General features: G+C 63.2%; 1 protein-coding gene across 2 annotated transcripts in view; it reads right to left on the bottom strand.

Annotated features, from left to right (window-relative positions):
• Positions 1-1,437: 1,437 nt before the first annotated feature.
• CAPN5 (calpain 5) overlaps positions 1,438-16,289 on the bottom strand; it is a 55,332-nt gene continuing 40,480 nt past the window's right edge. For both annotated transcript variants that reach the window (XM_036428537.2, XM_036428539.2), the window contains 10 exons: positions 13,900-14,108; positions 12,866-13,058; positions 12,042-12,235; positions 10,964-11,041; positions 9,949-10,144; positions 8,533-8,655; positions 6,054-6,250; positions 4,858-4,973; positions 4,020-4,156; positions 1,438-2,901 (listed from right to left, as the gene is read on the bottom strand). In XM_036428537.2, the coding sequence (XP_036284430.1) occupies positions 2,719-2,901; positions 4,020-4,156; positions 4,858-4,973; positions 6,054-6,250; positions 8,533-8,655; positions 9,949-10,144; positions 10,964-11,041; positions 12,042-12,235; positions 12,866-13,058; positions 13,900-14,108 (1,626 nt within the window). In that variant the 3' untranslated portion in view covers positions 1,438-2,718. The remainder of the gene's footprint in view (positions 2,902-4,019; positions 4,157-4,857; positions 4,974-6,053; positions 6,251-8,532; positions 8,656-9,948; positions 10,145-10,963; positions 11,042-12,041; positions 12,236-12,865; positions 13,059-13,899; positions 14,109-16,289) is intronic.

The raw sequence follows: 16,289 nt of genomic DNA, 5'->3' as shown, positions 1-16,289 counted from the left end.
TCAGCTCAGAGCGGCAACGGGCAGGCAGCGGGGTCCAGCCTTGGCTAGAACGCCCAGGCCCTCCCTCTCGTTGTCTCTGACCAGAGAACAGGCACCGGGGCCTGAGAAATAGTCCCTCCGTCATCCCTAATCCCCAGAGGGACAGACGGACACAGGGTGGTCTTTCTGAGATTGTGGTCACATTTATTCTGAGAACAGAACAGGTCTCCCTGGCCCCGTGGTGGGCCCTGAGGGGAGTGAAGCCCAGATGGGGGAGGAGGGGGTGTGGACCGGAGGCCTGGCCCACCCGCCAACGGAGACAGGCCCCTGTGGACGGAGGGAGCCTCAGGCGCACGGAGCAACTGTTCTCCCCACCCGCCTCCGGTCCCAGCCCAGAACGCCACCTTCACCTGTCCTGCGCCCAAGACTTCCGGGAACCAAGGTCCCCCACACACCCAGGATCCAGCCTGGCCCACCCCGGGGAGCAGAGAGCAAGGGCAGGGTTACTGAACAAGTCCTGTGGGGGGCAGGGCTGGAGCCCATGGCCTGCCAGATGGTCCTGGTTTGACCCAAGGCCCAGGTGGACACAGCGGAGAACAGACCCATGTGTCCGTCCCAGAGGCCCCATGCTGGCTTCTCCGGCCCCTGCTTCTCCACCCCGACTCAGAGCAGTGTGCATGTGAAACAGACAGAAGAGAAGTGATTACATGAGAGGGTACAGTGTTACATGAGAGTGCACGCATACAGAGACAGAGAACGGGTGTGGTTTTGCCCTTAGGCAGCACTTGTCCGTGAGCGTGCTGGCAGACAGGAGTCGCGGGCCCCATGTTGCAGGAGGGGCCGTCGAGGCACAGGAGGTGGGAGGATTTGCTCCTGGTCATCGGCAGGGTCCGGGCCCCAGGCCCAGGCTCTCGAGAAGACGGTGCAGCGTGCCCAGCGAGTCCTCGCGTCCTCTCGTCCTCCTGGTTGTGTGGTTCGCGGCCCTCACGCGGCCGGGGGCCCCGACACAGGAGCAGAGCTGGCCACAGGGTGAGGAGGCAAAGGCGGGTGTGCAGCGCCTCCGGCCAGGGCGCTGGGGCGGGGATTCGGTTTCCGAAGGACTTCCCAGCAAGCCACAGGCAGGGCGTTCTGGAGCCGGCTGAACGCTTTTATGTACGCTGCCTGGTCTGGAGCCCGGGAAGGGCTGAGAGAGACCCTAAGCGGGTCACACAGCGCCCGCACGATTGGTGCCAACTTACAAAACATCAAGGTACAACACACCCTCCTCTTCATCCACCCCCAAACCCCTTCTGAGAAGGTCTGGCTTCTCCTTACCCCTCCACAAATCGGAACCAGAATAAAATCAGCCCAGCCGGTGTGGCTCAGCAATTGAGCATCGACCCAGGAACCAAGAGGTCACTGGCTCCATTCCTAGTCAGGACACATGCCCAGGCTGCGGGCTTGATCTCCAGTAGGGGGCGTGCAGGAGGCAGCCGATGGATGATGTCTCTCTCATCGATGTTTCTATCCCTCTCCCTTCCTCTCTCTAAACAAATAAAGTAAATCAACAAAAACATAAAAATAAAACCAGAGGACCACAAGAACTGGAGTTTAAGAGGAGAAAAGGGGTCCACCGGCTTTCAGTTTTCCTTTCAAAACCCCTGGTGAAAACAGAGAGAATATAAAATGTTGAGGACTGAAAGGAACGTTTTGGTCTGGGCAGCAGGAAGAGGGCTGTGGCCTCCCCGGGCTGCATTTGGGGGGCGACGGCCTCTGGCCTGGTGCTGGGTTTGCCTCTCCTGCCGAGCTCTGACGCCAGCGCCCCGGAGCCCCGCCTCCCAGGAAATCCCTGTGCTCGCAGCAAAGGGGGTCCTGAGCACATGACTCTCCCCGAGTCCACGTGTCCTCCCTGCCCCCCTGGGCCCTGGCCACCAGACCGGACGCACGCCTCTGGGACCAGGAAGACGCCCTTCCTGTCCATCGCTGATAGGACTTCTCCGGGGGCCTTAACCAGAGGCCGGGATGAGATCGACCTGGGGTGAGACGGCAGCGGCAGCCCTCGGGCGGCCAACCACTTGCCAGAGGGGACCTGGGAGCAGAGCTGCGGCCCAGCACGGACACCGGGCCTCACAGAGCTGGGGGCAGGGCCCCAGCTCCCCCTGGCGTCTCCTGGGGTCGCTTACTCACTTGGCAAATCTCTGTTGAAGGAATGAACGGGTGGGCAGGTGGATGGAATTCGAGAATGAACCAATGTCACCTGCGTGTTTCTCAAATTCCAGCCGGAGCAGGAACCCAGGAAGGGCCAAGAGCCCTTTCGAGGTGGCTAGAAAGTCAAGTTCAGTGACAGAGACAGCGACGCCCGGGGTCAGGGATCCGGGGCGCTGGAGCAGGGGCAGGGGAGGCGGCGGGAGTGGGGTTTGGGGGCGTGGCAGTTTGTGTGTAAACAAGTGACACCTTGGCACTCTGTGGGCTGACAGCAGGGCCTGGGGAAAACATTTCCAACGGCGGTGGGGACAGCCGGGGAAGGGAGGGCCGTTTGAATCTCAGGCAAGAAGACGTCTCCGTGAGAGAGGAACGCCGGGGGTCCCCGGGACCCCGCGGCCCAGAGCAGGGCAGAGACCTCCCCAGGTCACACGGCGCGCGCGCTCTCGCAGGGGAACGTTGGGAAAAGGACCCAGTGTCCTAGCTCCGGGGCTGGCTCCCGGCCGGGGACATGCAGGCGGCGGTGAGAACCGCGGGGGCCGGGGCGGCAGGCAGGCCTCAGACGGCCGTGAGGGCCGCGCTGCTGAGCACGCGCACGGCGATGGTGCCCGGCAGGTCGCTGGGCTGCCGGCTGTCCCGGTCTCGGAGGTGGAGGGTGTGCAGGGCCTGGAGGTCATCGGGGTCGGCCTTCAGCTGCACCTGGCCCAGGAACTCATCCTTCAGGACGCGGTGGTTCCAGATCTGGAGGAGACAGGGGACCGTGGGGGCCACCCCCAAGGACAGGGCTGCGGGGGCTGCTGGCCGTGTGGGGCAGGGCCTCGATCCCACCCTTCAATGCCTCTGCCTCCCCGTGAAGCCCTTTCCTTTGGCTTTCCCTCCTCTGTCCAAGCCCCCTCCCACGTATAAAGTTAAGTGTGTTACTATGAGCTTTGTGTGACCTTGAAGTCTGGGTGACCTTGAAGAGTGATATACCCACCCCCTGCCTGCTGTCCTCATCTTTAATGTGAGTGGGCCCTATGGTCTTTCTTGCCCCATCTACAGGTCTGTGTTGGATCCGGGGTTCGGAAAACCTGCAGTGCCTCCCCTTGTGGGGGGGGATTGCGGGGGGGCCCTTCCCTGCCGGGGTGCCTAAGTGTTCATTCTTTTTTTAAAATATATTTTATTGATTTTTTACAGAGAGGAAGAGAGAGGGATAGAAAGTTAGAAACATTGATGAGAAAGAGTCATCGATCAGCGGCCTCTTGCACGCCCCCCTACTGGGGATGTGCCTGCAACCAAGGTACATGCCCTTGACCGGAATCGTACCCGGGACCCTTCAGTCCGCAGGCTGATGCTCTATCTACTGAGCCAAACCGGTTTTCGGCCTAAGTGTTCGTTCTTACAGATGGTTTCTCACCACAGAGATGCTGGCCTGGGCCCCGGGGGACAGAGGGCTTCCTGCTGACGAGCTCAGAATGGCCATCCCGGGAGGACAAGGAGGCCCAGGCACAGGGACCTGGCGTTCTGACCTCTGCTCTCTGCCCTCTGACCTGCCACTTCCGTGCCACGTTTACAGGGAAGCCCCCCTGCAGGGGAGTGTAAGGAACCGCTCCCACTTTGGGGCGACGTCGGCAGAGAAGACCACCGTCCCCGGCCAGACCCTGCAGGAGCCCAGAATCCCCGCAGCTGACCTAACGCCCCGCCCCGCCGAGGGACTGGAGCACCGGGAGGGGCGGGCGGGCGGGCGGGAGGACCCCCCGGCCACACTGTGCGGGGGACGGAGGGGGACCCGGAGCCCAGCATCCCTGGGGCCCAGCCCGTCTGCACGGGGAAGCGTCAGGCGAGGGGCAAGGGGAGAGGGGCCCGGACTGGGGGCTCACCTGGACGGTGACGGGCTGGCCGGGCTTCTTGCGGTAGAAGACGCCTTTCACGTCGTACTCGGGCGCCGAGGTGCCCTTCTGCACGGCGGAGCGCACCTTGTGCCCCTCGCACTTGATGATCACGTAGGAGTTAGCCCCTGGAGAGGTGGAGGGGGTGACAGGGTGAGGCTGGGGGGCTGGGGCAGGGCCTGGGGGAACAGGTATCTGGGCGGTGAGGTCCTCCCCCTGGAGCACAAGCCTGAGCTCTGGTATTCAAGAGGCGGCAGACCAGGAGGGGGCGCACCGGTCACCTCCGGCCTCCAGGCCTCCGCCCATGTTGCTCTGTCTAGAGTAGGGGTGTCGAACTCAATCAGAGAAGGGGCCAAAATCTAAAATCCAGCCTAAATCACGGGCCGAATGGTTTACTGAACAGTCATAAACTGTCATTGTGATGGAAACGCAGCGGAGTGCAGTGATGACAGCGCGGTGCGGGCCACATTGCAAGGCCTGGCGGGACGGATTTGGCCCGCGGGCCTTGTGTTTGACACATGTGGTCTAGAGAGTCCTTCCGCCCTCGTCCATCTCACCAGGCTTCGCCCCTTACCACCTCCTCTGGCCTGGAGGAAGCGCTCCCTCCCGGCTGCCTGTTCCCCGGCCCTGGTGCCCCACCTCACCGGAGGCCCCCCCCCCCCGGAGCAGGAGGCAGAGTGTTTCTCTCTATGCACCCCGCTTCCTCCCGGAAGGACTTCAGAAAGGTTTGCTCATTCAGAGATGGAGGGCGGGGAGCTCCAGGGGCTGGGCGTCTTCGGCGGGGGAGGGGAGGAGACACGGGCGGGGGGTTCCCCTCGAGCCGGCGCACCTGTCGGGGCGTCCTTGAGACCAGCGGCCCCCAGGACGTGCACCTGGGTCACCAGCTGCGGGTAGCCGCACACGGAGCTCCAGCAAGAGCGGGCCGGCTCGTCCAGGCACAGCTCCCTGCGACCGGGCGGAGGAGAGGCGGGCGGTCACAAGGGGGGCCAGGAAGATGGAAGAGAAAGGGGTTCGAGAAGAGGGGAGGGGAGACTCGTCCCGGGCAAACTCCCCGGGCTTCCTGCTGCTCTATCCCCACCCAAGGGTGCCCGCCCCATCCCTCCCCAAGGGAAAAGCAATGTACTACTGAGCACCTACTGTGTGCCACGCCCCCTGCTGGGCTGTTACGGGAATTATTTCTAATCCCCACAGGGCCCCGGGAGGTGGGTGACTATGATGCCCATTTTACAGATTGGGAAGCCATCAGGCTTGGCAGGGAAGGGCACATGCCCACCAGCTGGGGGGAGCCCAGGCTGGCAGGATCGAGGCCCCCGGGGCCCACCACACGAGCTGGCCCCGGGCGAGGGATGTGGGCAGGCAGCACCGAATCTGGGCTGCCTACCCCGGTGGAGGGCAGTGTGGGGCCCGCAGGGATGGGACGGTGTTAGCAGTCTACCTAGCTCAGTGGTCAGCAAACACACTCGTCAACAGAGACAAGTATCAACAGTACGACGATTGAAATTTCTTTTGAGAGCCACATTTTTTAAGCTTAAACTATTTAGGTGGACACATTGTTATGAACTTCATTAGGGTACTCCTCCCAAGCTGGCCTTTGCTAACAACTCAAGGGGCCAAAGAGCCGCATGTGGCTTGCCTGCAGTTTGCCGACCACTGACCTAGCCTAACGCGAGATCTCAGAGCACATCCCCAACCTCAATCCCCGATTCGGACCCGTAACCCGAAGGGGGCAGGCCTCCTCCTCCCGGCTGGAGGAAAGCAGCTGGGGCGGGCGAGAGCTTCTGTGTGAGCTGGGAAGAGCTACGCTCGGGTCAGCAGCTGCGCCAGCAGGGGCTGAGAGGCTGGGGCAGGGAGCAGGGGAAGAGAGAGGAAGGGGACGGGAGGCGGGGTGGCTGGAGGCCTGGGCTGTGGGGCCAGGCAGACACGGAGCATCTTTGAGTCAGGTCTGGGCCAGCCTGGTATGGGCCGCGGCCCCCATCATCCCCACCCCGCCAGCACCCGGGCCCGAGCCAGGCCCTGCGCACCCACCGGCAGTTGGAGGGCACGTCGGTGAAGACGCGGAGCAGGAACTCGCCCGTGTGGCCCGGCTCAAAGGTGGTGGGGATGATGACGTAGCGGCCCGCCCGCTGGTCCGCGCGCAGGAAGACGCTGCGGGAGTTGATGTAGATGGAGCTGGCGGCTCGGTGCTGCAGGCTGTGCATGCGGAACTGGCGGTTCTCCTCCACCTGCGGGCGGGGGGGGGGGGGGGGTGTCACACGGAGCCCCGTGCCCCCTCACCCCACAGCTCCCCCTCACCGCCGCCCCCTCACCCCACAGCTCCCCCTCACCCCACAGCTCCCCCTCACCCCACAGCTCCCCCTCTCCGCCACCCCCTCACCCCACAGCTCCCCCTCACCCCACAGCTCCCCCTCACCCCACAGCTCCCCCTCTCCGCCGCCCCCTCACCCCACAGCTCCCCCTCTCCGCCGCCCCCTCACCCCACAGCTCCCCCTCACCCCACAGCTCCCCCTCACCCCACAGCTCCCCCTCACCCCACAGCTCCCCCTCTCCGCCGCCCCCTCACCCCACAGCTCCCCCTCACCCCACAGCTCCCTCTCACCCCACAGCTCCCCCTCTCCGCCGCCCCCTCAACCCACAGCTCCCCCTCTCCGCCGTGCAAAGTGTAACGGAACCACGTCCATGGGAGGCCCAGAACGGGTAAAGCTACAGCGACAGAGCAGACGAGTGTCTGCCTAGGGCGGGGGAGGCGTGGTGTGCGTGGGACCAGGTGATGGGTTGGCGCCAAAACTGGTTTGGCTCAGTGGATAGAGCGTCAGCCTTCGGACTGAAGGATCCCATGTTCGATTCTGGTCAAGGGCAGGCACATCCCCAGTGGGGGGGTGTGCAGGAGGCAGCTGGTCGATGATTCTCTCTCATCGATGTTTCTAACTCTCTATCCCTCTCTCTTCCTCTCTGTAAATAATCAATAAAATTAATTTTATTTATTTATTTTTTTTAATCACATACAACACATATATGGAAATTTGTTTTCTTTCTTTTTTAAAAAAAATATATTTTATTGATTTTGTACAGAGCGGAAGGGAGAGAGATAGAGAGTTAGAAACATCGATGAGAGAGAGTCATCGATCAGCTGCCTCTTGCACACCCCCTACCGGGGATATGGCCGCAGCCAAGGTACATGCCCTTGACCGGAATCAAACCGGGGACCTTTCAGTCCCCAAGCCAACGCTCTATCCATTGAGCCAAACCGGTTTCGGCTCAAATAAAATATATTTTAAAAAAATAACAAATAAAATGGGTGTGGTGATGGTGGCAGAGCTCTATGGCCACACCAAAGTCACTGCCCCCTTTACGTGGCCGATGGCATGGGAGGTGAGTCGGGGGCAATAGGAGTTCCCGGGAACAACGGCTGTGGGGGTTCATCGCTCTGCCCGGGTCCCAGCCCGGGTCCCAGCCCGTGTCCATGGTGACATCGCCAGCTGGGAGGACAAGCTGGACAATGGCTGGAGTCCGGGCCACGGGAAGCTTCAGGCACGTCCGTGGGGGTCGGACATGTCACGTCCCGGCCACAGCACATCAGCGCGCGTGCATGGACCGACACCACGACATGAACAAGTGTCACGACCGGCGTGTCAAAGGCCAGGGGCTCCGCGTGGGCCACCCGCCCAGTGTATCCACGGGTGTCACTGGGTGCTCGGCGTCTGGCTCTACGCGGAGTGTCGTCGCACACTGAGCGTCACGCTACGTGGAAGGAGGAGTGGCCGCCGGTGAGCCCGCCTGGCTCTGCTCGGGGCCTCCTCCCTGCGCCCAGCAAAGCCTCCAGGTCAGCGGGACCCAGAGCCTGGCCCCACCCATCCAGATCCTCCCCTTCCCCACCCACCACGCAGACCGGCCTATGGGTCTCAGGCAGGAAGAGATCAACGGAAGGACTTGTATGCATGCACATAAGCATAACGAATGGAGGAAAAACTCTGGGGAGGGAGGGCATGTATGGAAGTGGGGGGGGGGATTGGTAAGGTATGTACACATATAATACCTTAAAAAAGATAAGAAAGAGCCAAAACCGGTTTGGCTCAATGGATAGAGCGTCGGCTTGGGGACTGAAGGGTCCCAGGTTCGATTCCGGTCAAGGGCATGTACCTTGGTTGTGGGCATATCCCCAGTAGGGGTGTGCAAGAGGCAGCTGATCGATGACTCTCTCTCATCGATGTTTCTAACTCTCTATCTCTCTCCCTTCCTCTCTGTAAAAATCAATAAAATATATTTTTAAAAAATCTAAAAAAAAAAAAAAAGATAAGAAAGAAAAGAAAAAGAAATCAGGCTGAGCACCCCCCCTGGAAGCCAATCCCAGCCAGGCTGGGCCTCGGTGGGTCCTGCCACCAGGACCGATGCCACGGCATGGCCCTGGTGTCAGCCCAGTGGTCAGGGTGGCAGATGATGTCGGTGGGCCAGGTGTTCTTCCCCCCGTGCTGGCGCCCTCGCTCTCCGCGCCCGGAGCCGGCCTCACCTTGTAGATGTCGAAGCCGATGGCCAGGTTTTCGCCCTTGCCGTCCCGACGGGTGGACTGCTTCGGCCGCTGCTGGATGGAGATCAGCACCTCATCTTCCGCCTTCTTGACATCAAAGATGTACTGCAGGCAGGGCCGAGGGGGGGAGACGCCGGTGAGGCCAGACTGGCCACGGGCTCGCCCCCTCCCGGGAGCTCAGCCCACAGCCCGCGTGTGTGCGCGTGGGAGGTCACGTCACCTCTCTGAGCCTCAGCTCCTCACCTGCCACCTGGGCCTAAACCGCCTACAGTGCATGAGGGGTGAGATCACGCATGCTCAGCTCGGAGACGCATGCATATGGTGCTCAATAAAGACACACCTTTGGCCGAAGCCAGTTTGGCTCAACGGATAGAGCCAGGTTCGATTCTGGTCAAGGGCCTGTGCCTTGGTTGTGGGCACATCCCCAGGAGGAGGTATGCAGGAGGCAGCTGATCGATGTTTCTCTCTCATCGATGTTTCTAGCTCTCTAGCTCTCTCCCTTCCTCTCTGTAAAAAAAAAATCAATAAAATATATATTTTTTGGGGGGGAGGGGGAGACATATCTTTGATCCCAGGTCTCGGCAACAAAAAGTAAAAACCAAAAGGACACACCGAGCATGAGGACTACGCCGGTGCAGGGGCAGGACAGGGGAGGCTGCAGGGGAGAGGTGCCTGTGGAGGTGCCTGGCCCAACTCCCCCAGAAGGAGGGTTCTGTGTGTGTGGAAATAAAGGGTTTGAGCCCCGGTTCCGCCTCTACATGTCCCTGTACCGCTGGACAAGACCCTCAGTCCTCAGAGCCTTTCCCTCGGTTCGGCCAGCTGTGGAGACTACACGGCCACCCAGACATGCCATCCAGGCCCCCTGCAGGGCGGGTGTGCCGAGGCCCGCCGCGGGGCAGGGACGCCGCGGGTGGTGCCGGCGGAAGTCCCCGGCAGGGGGTGCGGGGCAGGGACGCCGCGGGTGGTGCCGGCGGAAGTCCCCGGCAGGGGGTGCGGGCCCGCTGCGGGGCAGGGACGCCGCGGGTGGTGCCGGCGGAAGTCCCCGGCAGGGGGTGCGGGGCAGGGACGCCGCGGGTGGTGCCGGCGGAAGTCCCCGGCAGGGGGTGCGGGGCAGGGACGCCGCGGGTGGTGCCGGCGGAAGTCCCCGGCAGGGGGTGCGGGGCAGGGACGCCGCGGGTGGTGCCGGCGGAAGTCCCCGGCAGGGGGTGCGGGGCCCGGGGCAGGGACGCCGCGGGTGGTGCCGGCGGAAGTCCCCGGCAGGGGGTGCGGGCCCGCCGCGGGGCAGGGACGCCGCGGGTGGTGCCGGCGGAAGTCCCCGGCAGGGGGTGCGGGGCCCGCCGCGGGGCAGGGACGCCGCGGGTGGTGCCGGCGGAAGTCCCCGGCAGGGTGCCGGCCCACCTGCGGGTTCTGGAAGAAGGTGTCCTTGTGGTTGATGCAGCCGCCGCTGCGGTTCTGCCGCGGGTCCTCGTGCCGCGTCCAGGCCCCGCGCAGCCGGGCCTCCTCCCAGGTCTTGTGGATGCTCAGGTAGGACGTGTTGAGCAGGCGGCACTTGATGATGTCGGTGAAGTACTGGCACACGTCCTGGAAGGTCATCCTGGGGGGCCGGGGGCCGGGGGCCGGGTCAGGCAGGTCCCCCCGCCGGCTGCCACCTGCTCGCCCTGCCTGCTCCGAACCGCGACTCGCACAGCAGCGAGCGCGGGCCTGGCGTCACCCAGACCCGTCACGTCTCTTTGGCCTCAGTTTCCCGGTGTGTAACCTGGGACTGGGCCGAACAACAGCCGCCACCTCACTGAGCGAGCGCAAGAATGAACTAGAGCAGTAAAAGCATGTGGTGCGACTCCGGGCAGGCAGACGGAGCGATTGCGGAGGCTGGCGGTTACAATCATTAATGGCACCGAGAGCGAATACAGGCCGCACTCTGCGGCGAATAAACCACGTTTCCATCCATCATCGTCCACGGCGGTGGTGGGGCCTGAATAAACTGGTGGCGGGAACCCCTTGGTGAGCGTGAGGCAGAGGCAAGGATGTTGCCATGGTCACCGCGTGCTGCACACACGCCAGGGCCTGGGGGGGGGGGGGGGGGGAGGGGAAGTGCCCGTCCCCTTCAAGAAGGCTTCTATGAGAACACGCACACACACTGAGTGGCCAGATTAGAATGATCTCTGAATGCATAATAATCTGGCCACTCAGTGTGTGTGTGTGTGTGTGTGTGTGTGTGTGTGTGTGTGTATTCGAGGCCCCATGCATGGGTGGGGTCCATGGGGAGAGGACATGGACAGTTGGCCAGCCGAGGGGATAGTTTGCATATTAGGCATGTGCTGGAGCCCTGGCTCCCACCTCCCCTCGGCGCCCTGCCGGCCCAGGGGAGGTCCTCCCTCACCCCGGCCGTCCGCCTGGGCAAGAGCACACTCACCAGAACTCGCCGTCGTCCTGCACGGTCACGCCCATCTTTTCCCGCTCGCTCTTGCTCACCTTCCGCCACTCCTCCGAGCTGGGGCGCGAGCACAGGGGCAGGAAGGGGAGAGGGTAAGGGGAGGGTCTCCACCCGGCCCCGGGCAAGGGCGAGGAGGACAGGGATGTGGGCAGCAGCCCCTCTAAGACGCCTGTCTGCCCACTTCCACAGCTAACGTGGGCCGGGCCTGGAGGCCGGGGAGCAGAGCTGCAGGCTGGGGTACAGGGGGACACGACCCTGCATGGAGGGGCTCCTTTCCGGGGGCCTGGTCTCTGTTCACCAGGCACAGAGCAGTCAGCCCCATTCTCACCCCCGAGGCCTCCCTCCTGCTTCCTCCCCCACTCCCCTCACTGGCCAGACTGGTCTCTGTCCCCAACTCCAGGCCTTTGCGCGTGTGAATCCACCCCCAGGTCCCACTCTGCCGTAGTCTCCTCCTAATGCCACCCAACTCCCAGATCCTCCAGTCCCAGCCCTGGCCGCCGCCTCCAGGAAGCCCCCCTGTTCTGCCCAAGCCCTCACACCAAGCCCCGCCCCCACCCCACTGCGCCCGGCCGGCCCCATGCCTGCGCCCCCACCCAGGCCTCACGCCCGGTGCCTGCGCCCCAACCCCGGCCTCACGCCCCGTGCCTGCGCCCCAACCCCGGCCTCACGCCCCGTGCCTGCGCCCCCACCCAGGCCTCACGCCCGGTGCCTGCGCCCCCACCCCGGCCTCACGCCCCGTGCCTGCGCCCCCACCCCGGTCTCACGCCCCGTGCCTGCGCCCCAACCCCGGCCTCACGCCCCGTGCCTGCGCCCCCACCCCGGTCTCACGCCCGGTGCCTGCGCCCCCACCCCGGCCTCACGTCCTGTGCCCCCACCCCACTGCGCCCGGCCCGCCCCGCCCCGTGCCTGCGCCCCCACCCCGGCCTCACGCCCCGTGCCTGCACCCCCACCCCGGCCTCACGCCCGGTGCCTGCGCCCCCACCCCGGCCTCACGCCCGGTGCCTGCGCCCCCACCCGGGCCTCACGCCCGGTGCCTGCGCCCCCACCCAGGCCTCACGTGTCGCTCCACGGCCCGGTCCACTCCCGCTCGCCCCAGGGGTTGCGCAGGCGGATCATGTCCAGCTTCTCGGACTTGAAGAAGGCCAGCAGCCCGTGGCCCAGGCGCACCTTGCGCACGTCCGTGATGGCGTAGGCGTGGCCCTTCACCAGGCCGCACGCCAGGCGCACCTCCATGTCCGCCGCCGTCACAGCCTGTGGAGCAGGAGGAGGAGGAGTGGGAGGAGGGGGAGGAAGAGGACGGGGAGGAGGAGGAAAAGGGGTGGGGGGAGGAGGGGGAGGTGGCTCATTAGGCTAGGCCCTATCAGGCTGCTGGTGGAGCCAGGGGCCCAGCGCCCCCTACAGAGCAGGGAGAGGATGGCAGCCCCACACCACTGGGTCAGCCACACCTGGATTCGAATTCTGCCTTCCCTGAGCCCCAGCTTTCCCAGGGAAGCGTGAGCAGTCCCTGAAATGAGACCAAGCGCCCAGGCCTGGCCAGCAGGCAGCAGGCTCCCTCCCCTCCCCCAGCTACCCCATAGTGTGTGATGTCCCAAATTTTGACTTTGAGACCTCAGATGTATAGACACCATTCCGAGGGGGCCAGGGAAGAGGGTGTGTGTCACCCAGTGTGGGCCGGGCATTTCACAGCGTAGGGTTGGGGGCCGGGGCAGGCGGCTGGTGCTGCCGGGCACCGGGCCAGGCTTGCACCGCTCCTACTGCCCCCCTCCCCCTGAGGCCGCGGGTCTGGATGCCTCAGGGGGAGGGGGGCAGTAGGAGCCGCCTCCCACCCTATGGAGCGGGTGAAGGGGTGGGCCCCCTCGGGGTCCGGCTCAGGGCTCTGACCTTGATGGAGGCGCTGATGAGGCCACCCCGGCTGTGCACCTTCAGCATGCGCTCGAAGAGGGCATTCCTCTTGGCCTCGTCGTTGGCGAAGTCCCCCTCGGCCAGGTCGATGGGCTCGGAGACGCCGCCCGTGAAGTCCACCAGCGCGTCCGCCGTGTTGCCGCCGTCCAGGGCCTGGTAGCAGCCCGCCAGCCTGGGAGCAACGGGGAGAGAACTCCCAGCTCATGCCCCCAGCCACGCCACGTCCTCACCTCGCCGGGGAGATCTGGGGCTCAGAGAGGCCAAGCACACTGCTCCGGCCACACAGCAGAGCCAGCAGCGTCCCACGGAGCCACACCACCTTCTCACTCCAATTCCCCTCAGGCCTAGCGGCCCGTCTTCAAAAATGAGCTTCCAGCCGAAACCGGTTTGGCTCAGTGGATAGAGCGTCGGCCTGCAGACTAAAAGGTCCTGGGTTCGATTCCGGTCAAGGGCATGTACCTTGGTGTGCAAGAGGCAGCTGATCAATGATTCTCTCTCATCGATGTTTCTAACTCTCTATCCCTCTCTGTAAAAAATCAATAAATATATATATTTTTTTAAAATGAGCTTCCGGAAACGTACCACCTCCCCAGTGAGGCCTCTGGAGGAGGAGGGGGAGGAGGAGGAGGAAACTCAGCAGCCTGGCTCTCTGGGAAAGACCACTGACCTGAACGTGAGTGCTGGCTCCCCCGGCCCCTGGCAGGAAACCACCCTGGGCCTCAGTCTTCTCCGGTCTAAGTGGGGGTAACTATTCCTCCCGATGTGGGTGGGTTGTGGGGACTTCCAACCAGGTGCCCAGAGGGCCTTCCGTCCAGGCCTCCACCTCACCCAGCACAGGCTCAGCTGGCCCTGCCCTGGGCGGCCTAGCTCTGAGCATGCTGTGTGACTCTGCATCAGCCCCTGCCCTCTCTGTGCCGGGAGCCCTGGCTAAAGGGAGCCATGTGGAGCCCAGCAGCAGTGCCACCCGGCCTGGCCACCTGCCCTCCTGCTCCCTGCCCCCTGCCGGCACCTACTTGGCATAGGCCTTCTCCACCAGGGCACACCAGAACTCGTTCGGGGAGTTGGAGTGGCAGTAGATGAGCTGGTTGTTGACTGTGGGCAGCCGGTCGTCGATGACCACGTCCACCCACTCCCCGAAGCGCCAGAAGTGGAAGTGGAAGATGCCGGCGTAGGCGTCGGGCTTCTCGGGGTCCCACTCCTGCTCCTTCCAGTCGGGGATGACCTGAGGTGGGCGACAGGATGGGCACACACGGAGGTCACATCTGGCTTCCTGAGGAAATGGGGGGAAGGGGGCGCCATGCTTCCCGGGAATCCAACGGGCAGGAATACTGGGCTCGATGCCCCCTCTGCCATGAACAGTGTGGGGCTTGGGCACATCCTCCCCTCTCTCTGCAGTGGCTGGAGGCTCCTTAGGCTCCTCCCAGCTCTGCCATTCTAAGATCCGATGAGCTTCCCCTCCCTTCCTCGTGCCTCCATCTACTCCCCCCACTCCCCCCGCCCACGCCCCTCCCCCCCCACCCCGCAGGAACATCTCATATCCACCCCAGTTCCTACTGGTGAATGGTGCCACAACTCCCGACCCCCGACCCCACATCCCCACCCCCAGCCTGCCACAGGAGTAGGTAACCACTCTGGCCTCCTCCCCGTTCCATCCAATCAGGCTAAAACCCGTCTCCCCCTGTCCTTTACATTCTGCTGAAACCCGTCTCCCCCTGTCCTTTACATTCTGCTAAAACCCGTCTCCCCCTGTCCTTTACATTCTGCTAAAACCCGTCTCCCCCTGTCCTTTACATTCTGCTAAAACCCGTCTCCCGCTGTCCTTTACATTCTGCTAAAACCCGTCTCTTCCTGTCCTTCCCGCAGCACCTCCCCGCTTCCAGTCCCCCATCTCCTCACCCGGGACACTAACAGCACCAGCAGCCACGTCTGCCTTCACCCCACACAGCAGCAGCGTGAGCTTTCTGACCAGCACGCCCCTGGAAAAACACCTAAGGGGCTCCGTCCCCTCCACCGCCTCCCAGGCTGGTTCCTCTACCCGCCCCCGACCCCCACCCGCCCCCTGCTCCAGGATCATTCTCCGTCCTTCCTCCACTGGCTCTCACTGTCCTTCAGGGCCCACCCTCCTCCTCCAGGAAGCCCTCCTTGACCCTTCAGACGAGGCCAGGACCCCTGTCCAGCAGTCTCATGGCTTCCGGGACCTCTCCTCTGAGGTCCTTATTCCGGTTGTCACTAAAAAGTCTGTGGTGGCGCCGGGACTGGTTTGGCTCAATGGATAGAGCGTCGGCTTGGGGACTGAAGGGTCCAGGGTTCGATTCTGGTCAAGGGCATGTACCTTGGTTGCGGGCACATCCCCAGTAGGGGGTGTGCAGGAGGCAGCTGATCGATGACTCTCTCTCATCGATGTTTCTGACTCTCTATCTCTCTCCCTTCCTCTCTGTACAAAAATCAATAAAATATATTATAAAAAAAAAAAAAAGTCTGTGGTGGCATGAACAGCGCTGATCCTGACCCTGGAATGTCCGCTCCCTGAAGGCAGGGACCCTTCAGGCTTTGCTCACTGCCCTCCCCCAGCACCCAGCCCAGAGCCTGGCCCAGAGAGGGTGCTTGATGGAATGAATAAATGCACGGGCCTTCCATGGGACTCGAATAACAATTATTAATGATGGAGCATCTTGGAAATGTCAGGCAGCAAGCCGTGAGTGCTGTGAGTTACATCAGTTTCATTCCCAGGATAACTCGTGCATCTATTACAATTACTCGTCCCTACTTTACAGATGAGAAAAAAATCAAGCCTCAGAGAGGGCAACTAACTTGTTCAGGGTCACGCAGCTAGAAAATACACGTGCTCTTCATCAGGGGGGACATGCTGCCCCCGGGGACCCGGATGAATCAGACGTGGTCCCTGCCCTCAGGAAGCTCCCGGTCTCCTGAGAGAGGCAGGCACACGGGTGCATTCGGGCCCTGGAGAGGAGGGGTGGAGGGCCCGGCCTGGGGCAGGGGGCAGCAGCAGCTTCTGAGAGCGTGTCCTGGGAACTGGCCGTGAATGTCCCCTCACAGACTGGGAGGTGGGCAGGGAAGGGAAGACCCTTTGGGAAGGGGACTTGCTGACCCTGCGAAACAGGAGGCCGGAGGGGCCGAGCACCACCGGGACCAGGTGCAGCTCCTTCTAGAAGCCAGCCACGCCCAGGCCTGGGGCGGACGCGCAGGCATCCAGGCTGGGGAGCCAGACGTGCATCAGGAGCTGTAACCCCCAGGGCCCGGGCGGGCCTGAGCACAGAGACTTCAGCCAACAGCCCTCCCCAGCCCCTACGCTCATTAAAGATGTTTTTGTTTTACGCCTCATGCCATCAGCAGGGATGTTGGGAAAGAGAAATGCTCCCTCGTGGGACATTCAAGACCAAGA

This window comes from Pipistrellus kuhlii, unplaced genomic scaffold (assembly GCF_014108245.1).
Source record: "Pipistrellus kuhlii isolate mPipKuh1 unplaced genomic scaffold, mPipKuh1.p scaffold_m20_p_9, whole genome shotgun sequence".
Lineage (NCBI taxonomy): Eukaryota > Metazoa > Chordata > Mammalia > Chiroptera > Vespertilionidae > Pipistrellus > Pipistrellus kuhlii.
Note: the sequence above shows the minus strand (reverse complement) of the source record. Positions and strands in the feature narration are given on the sequence as shown.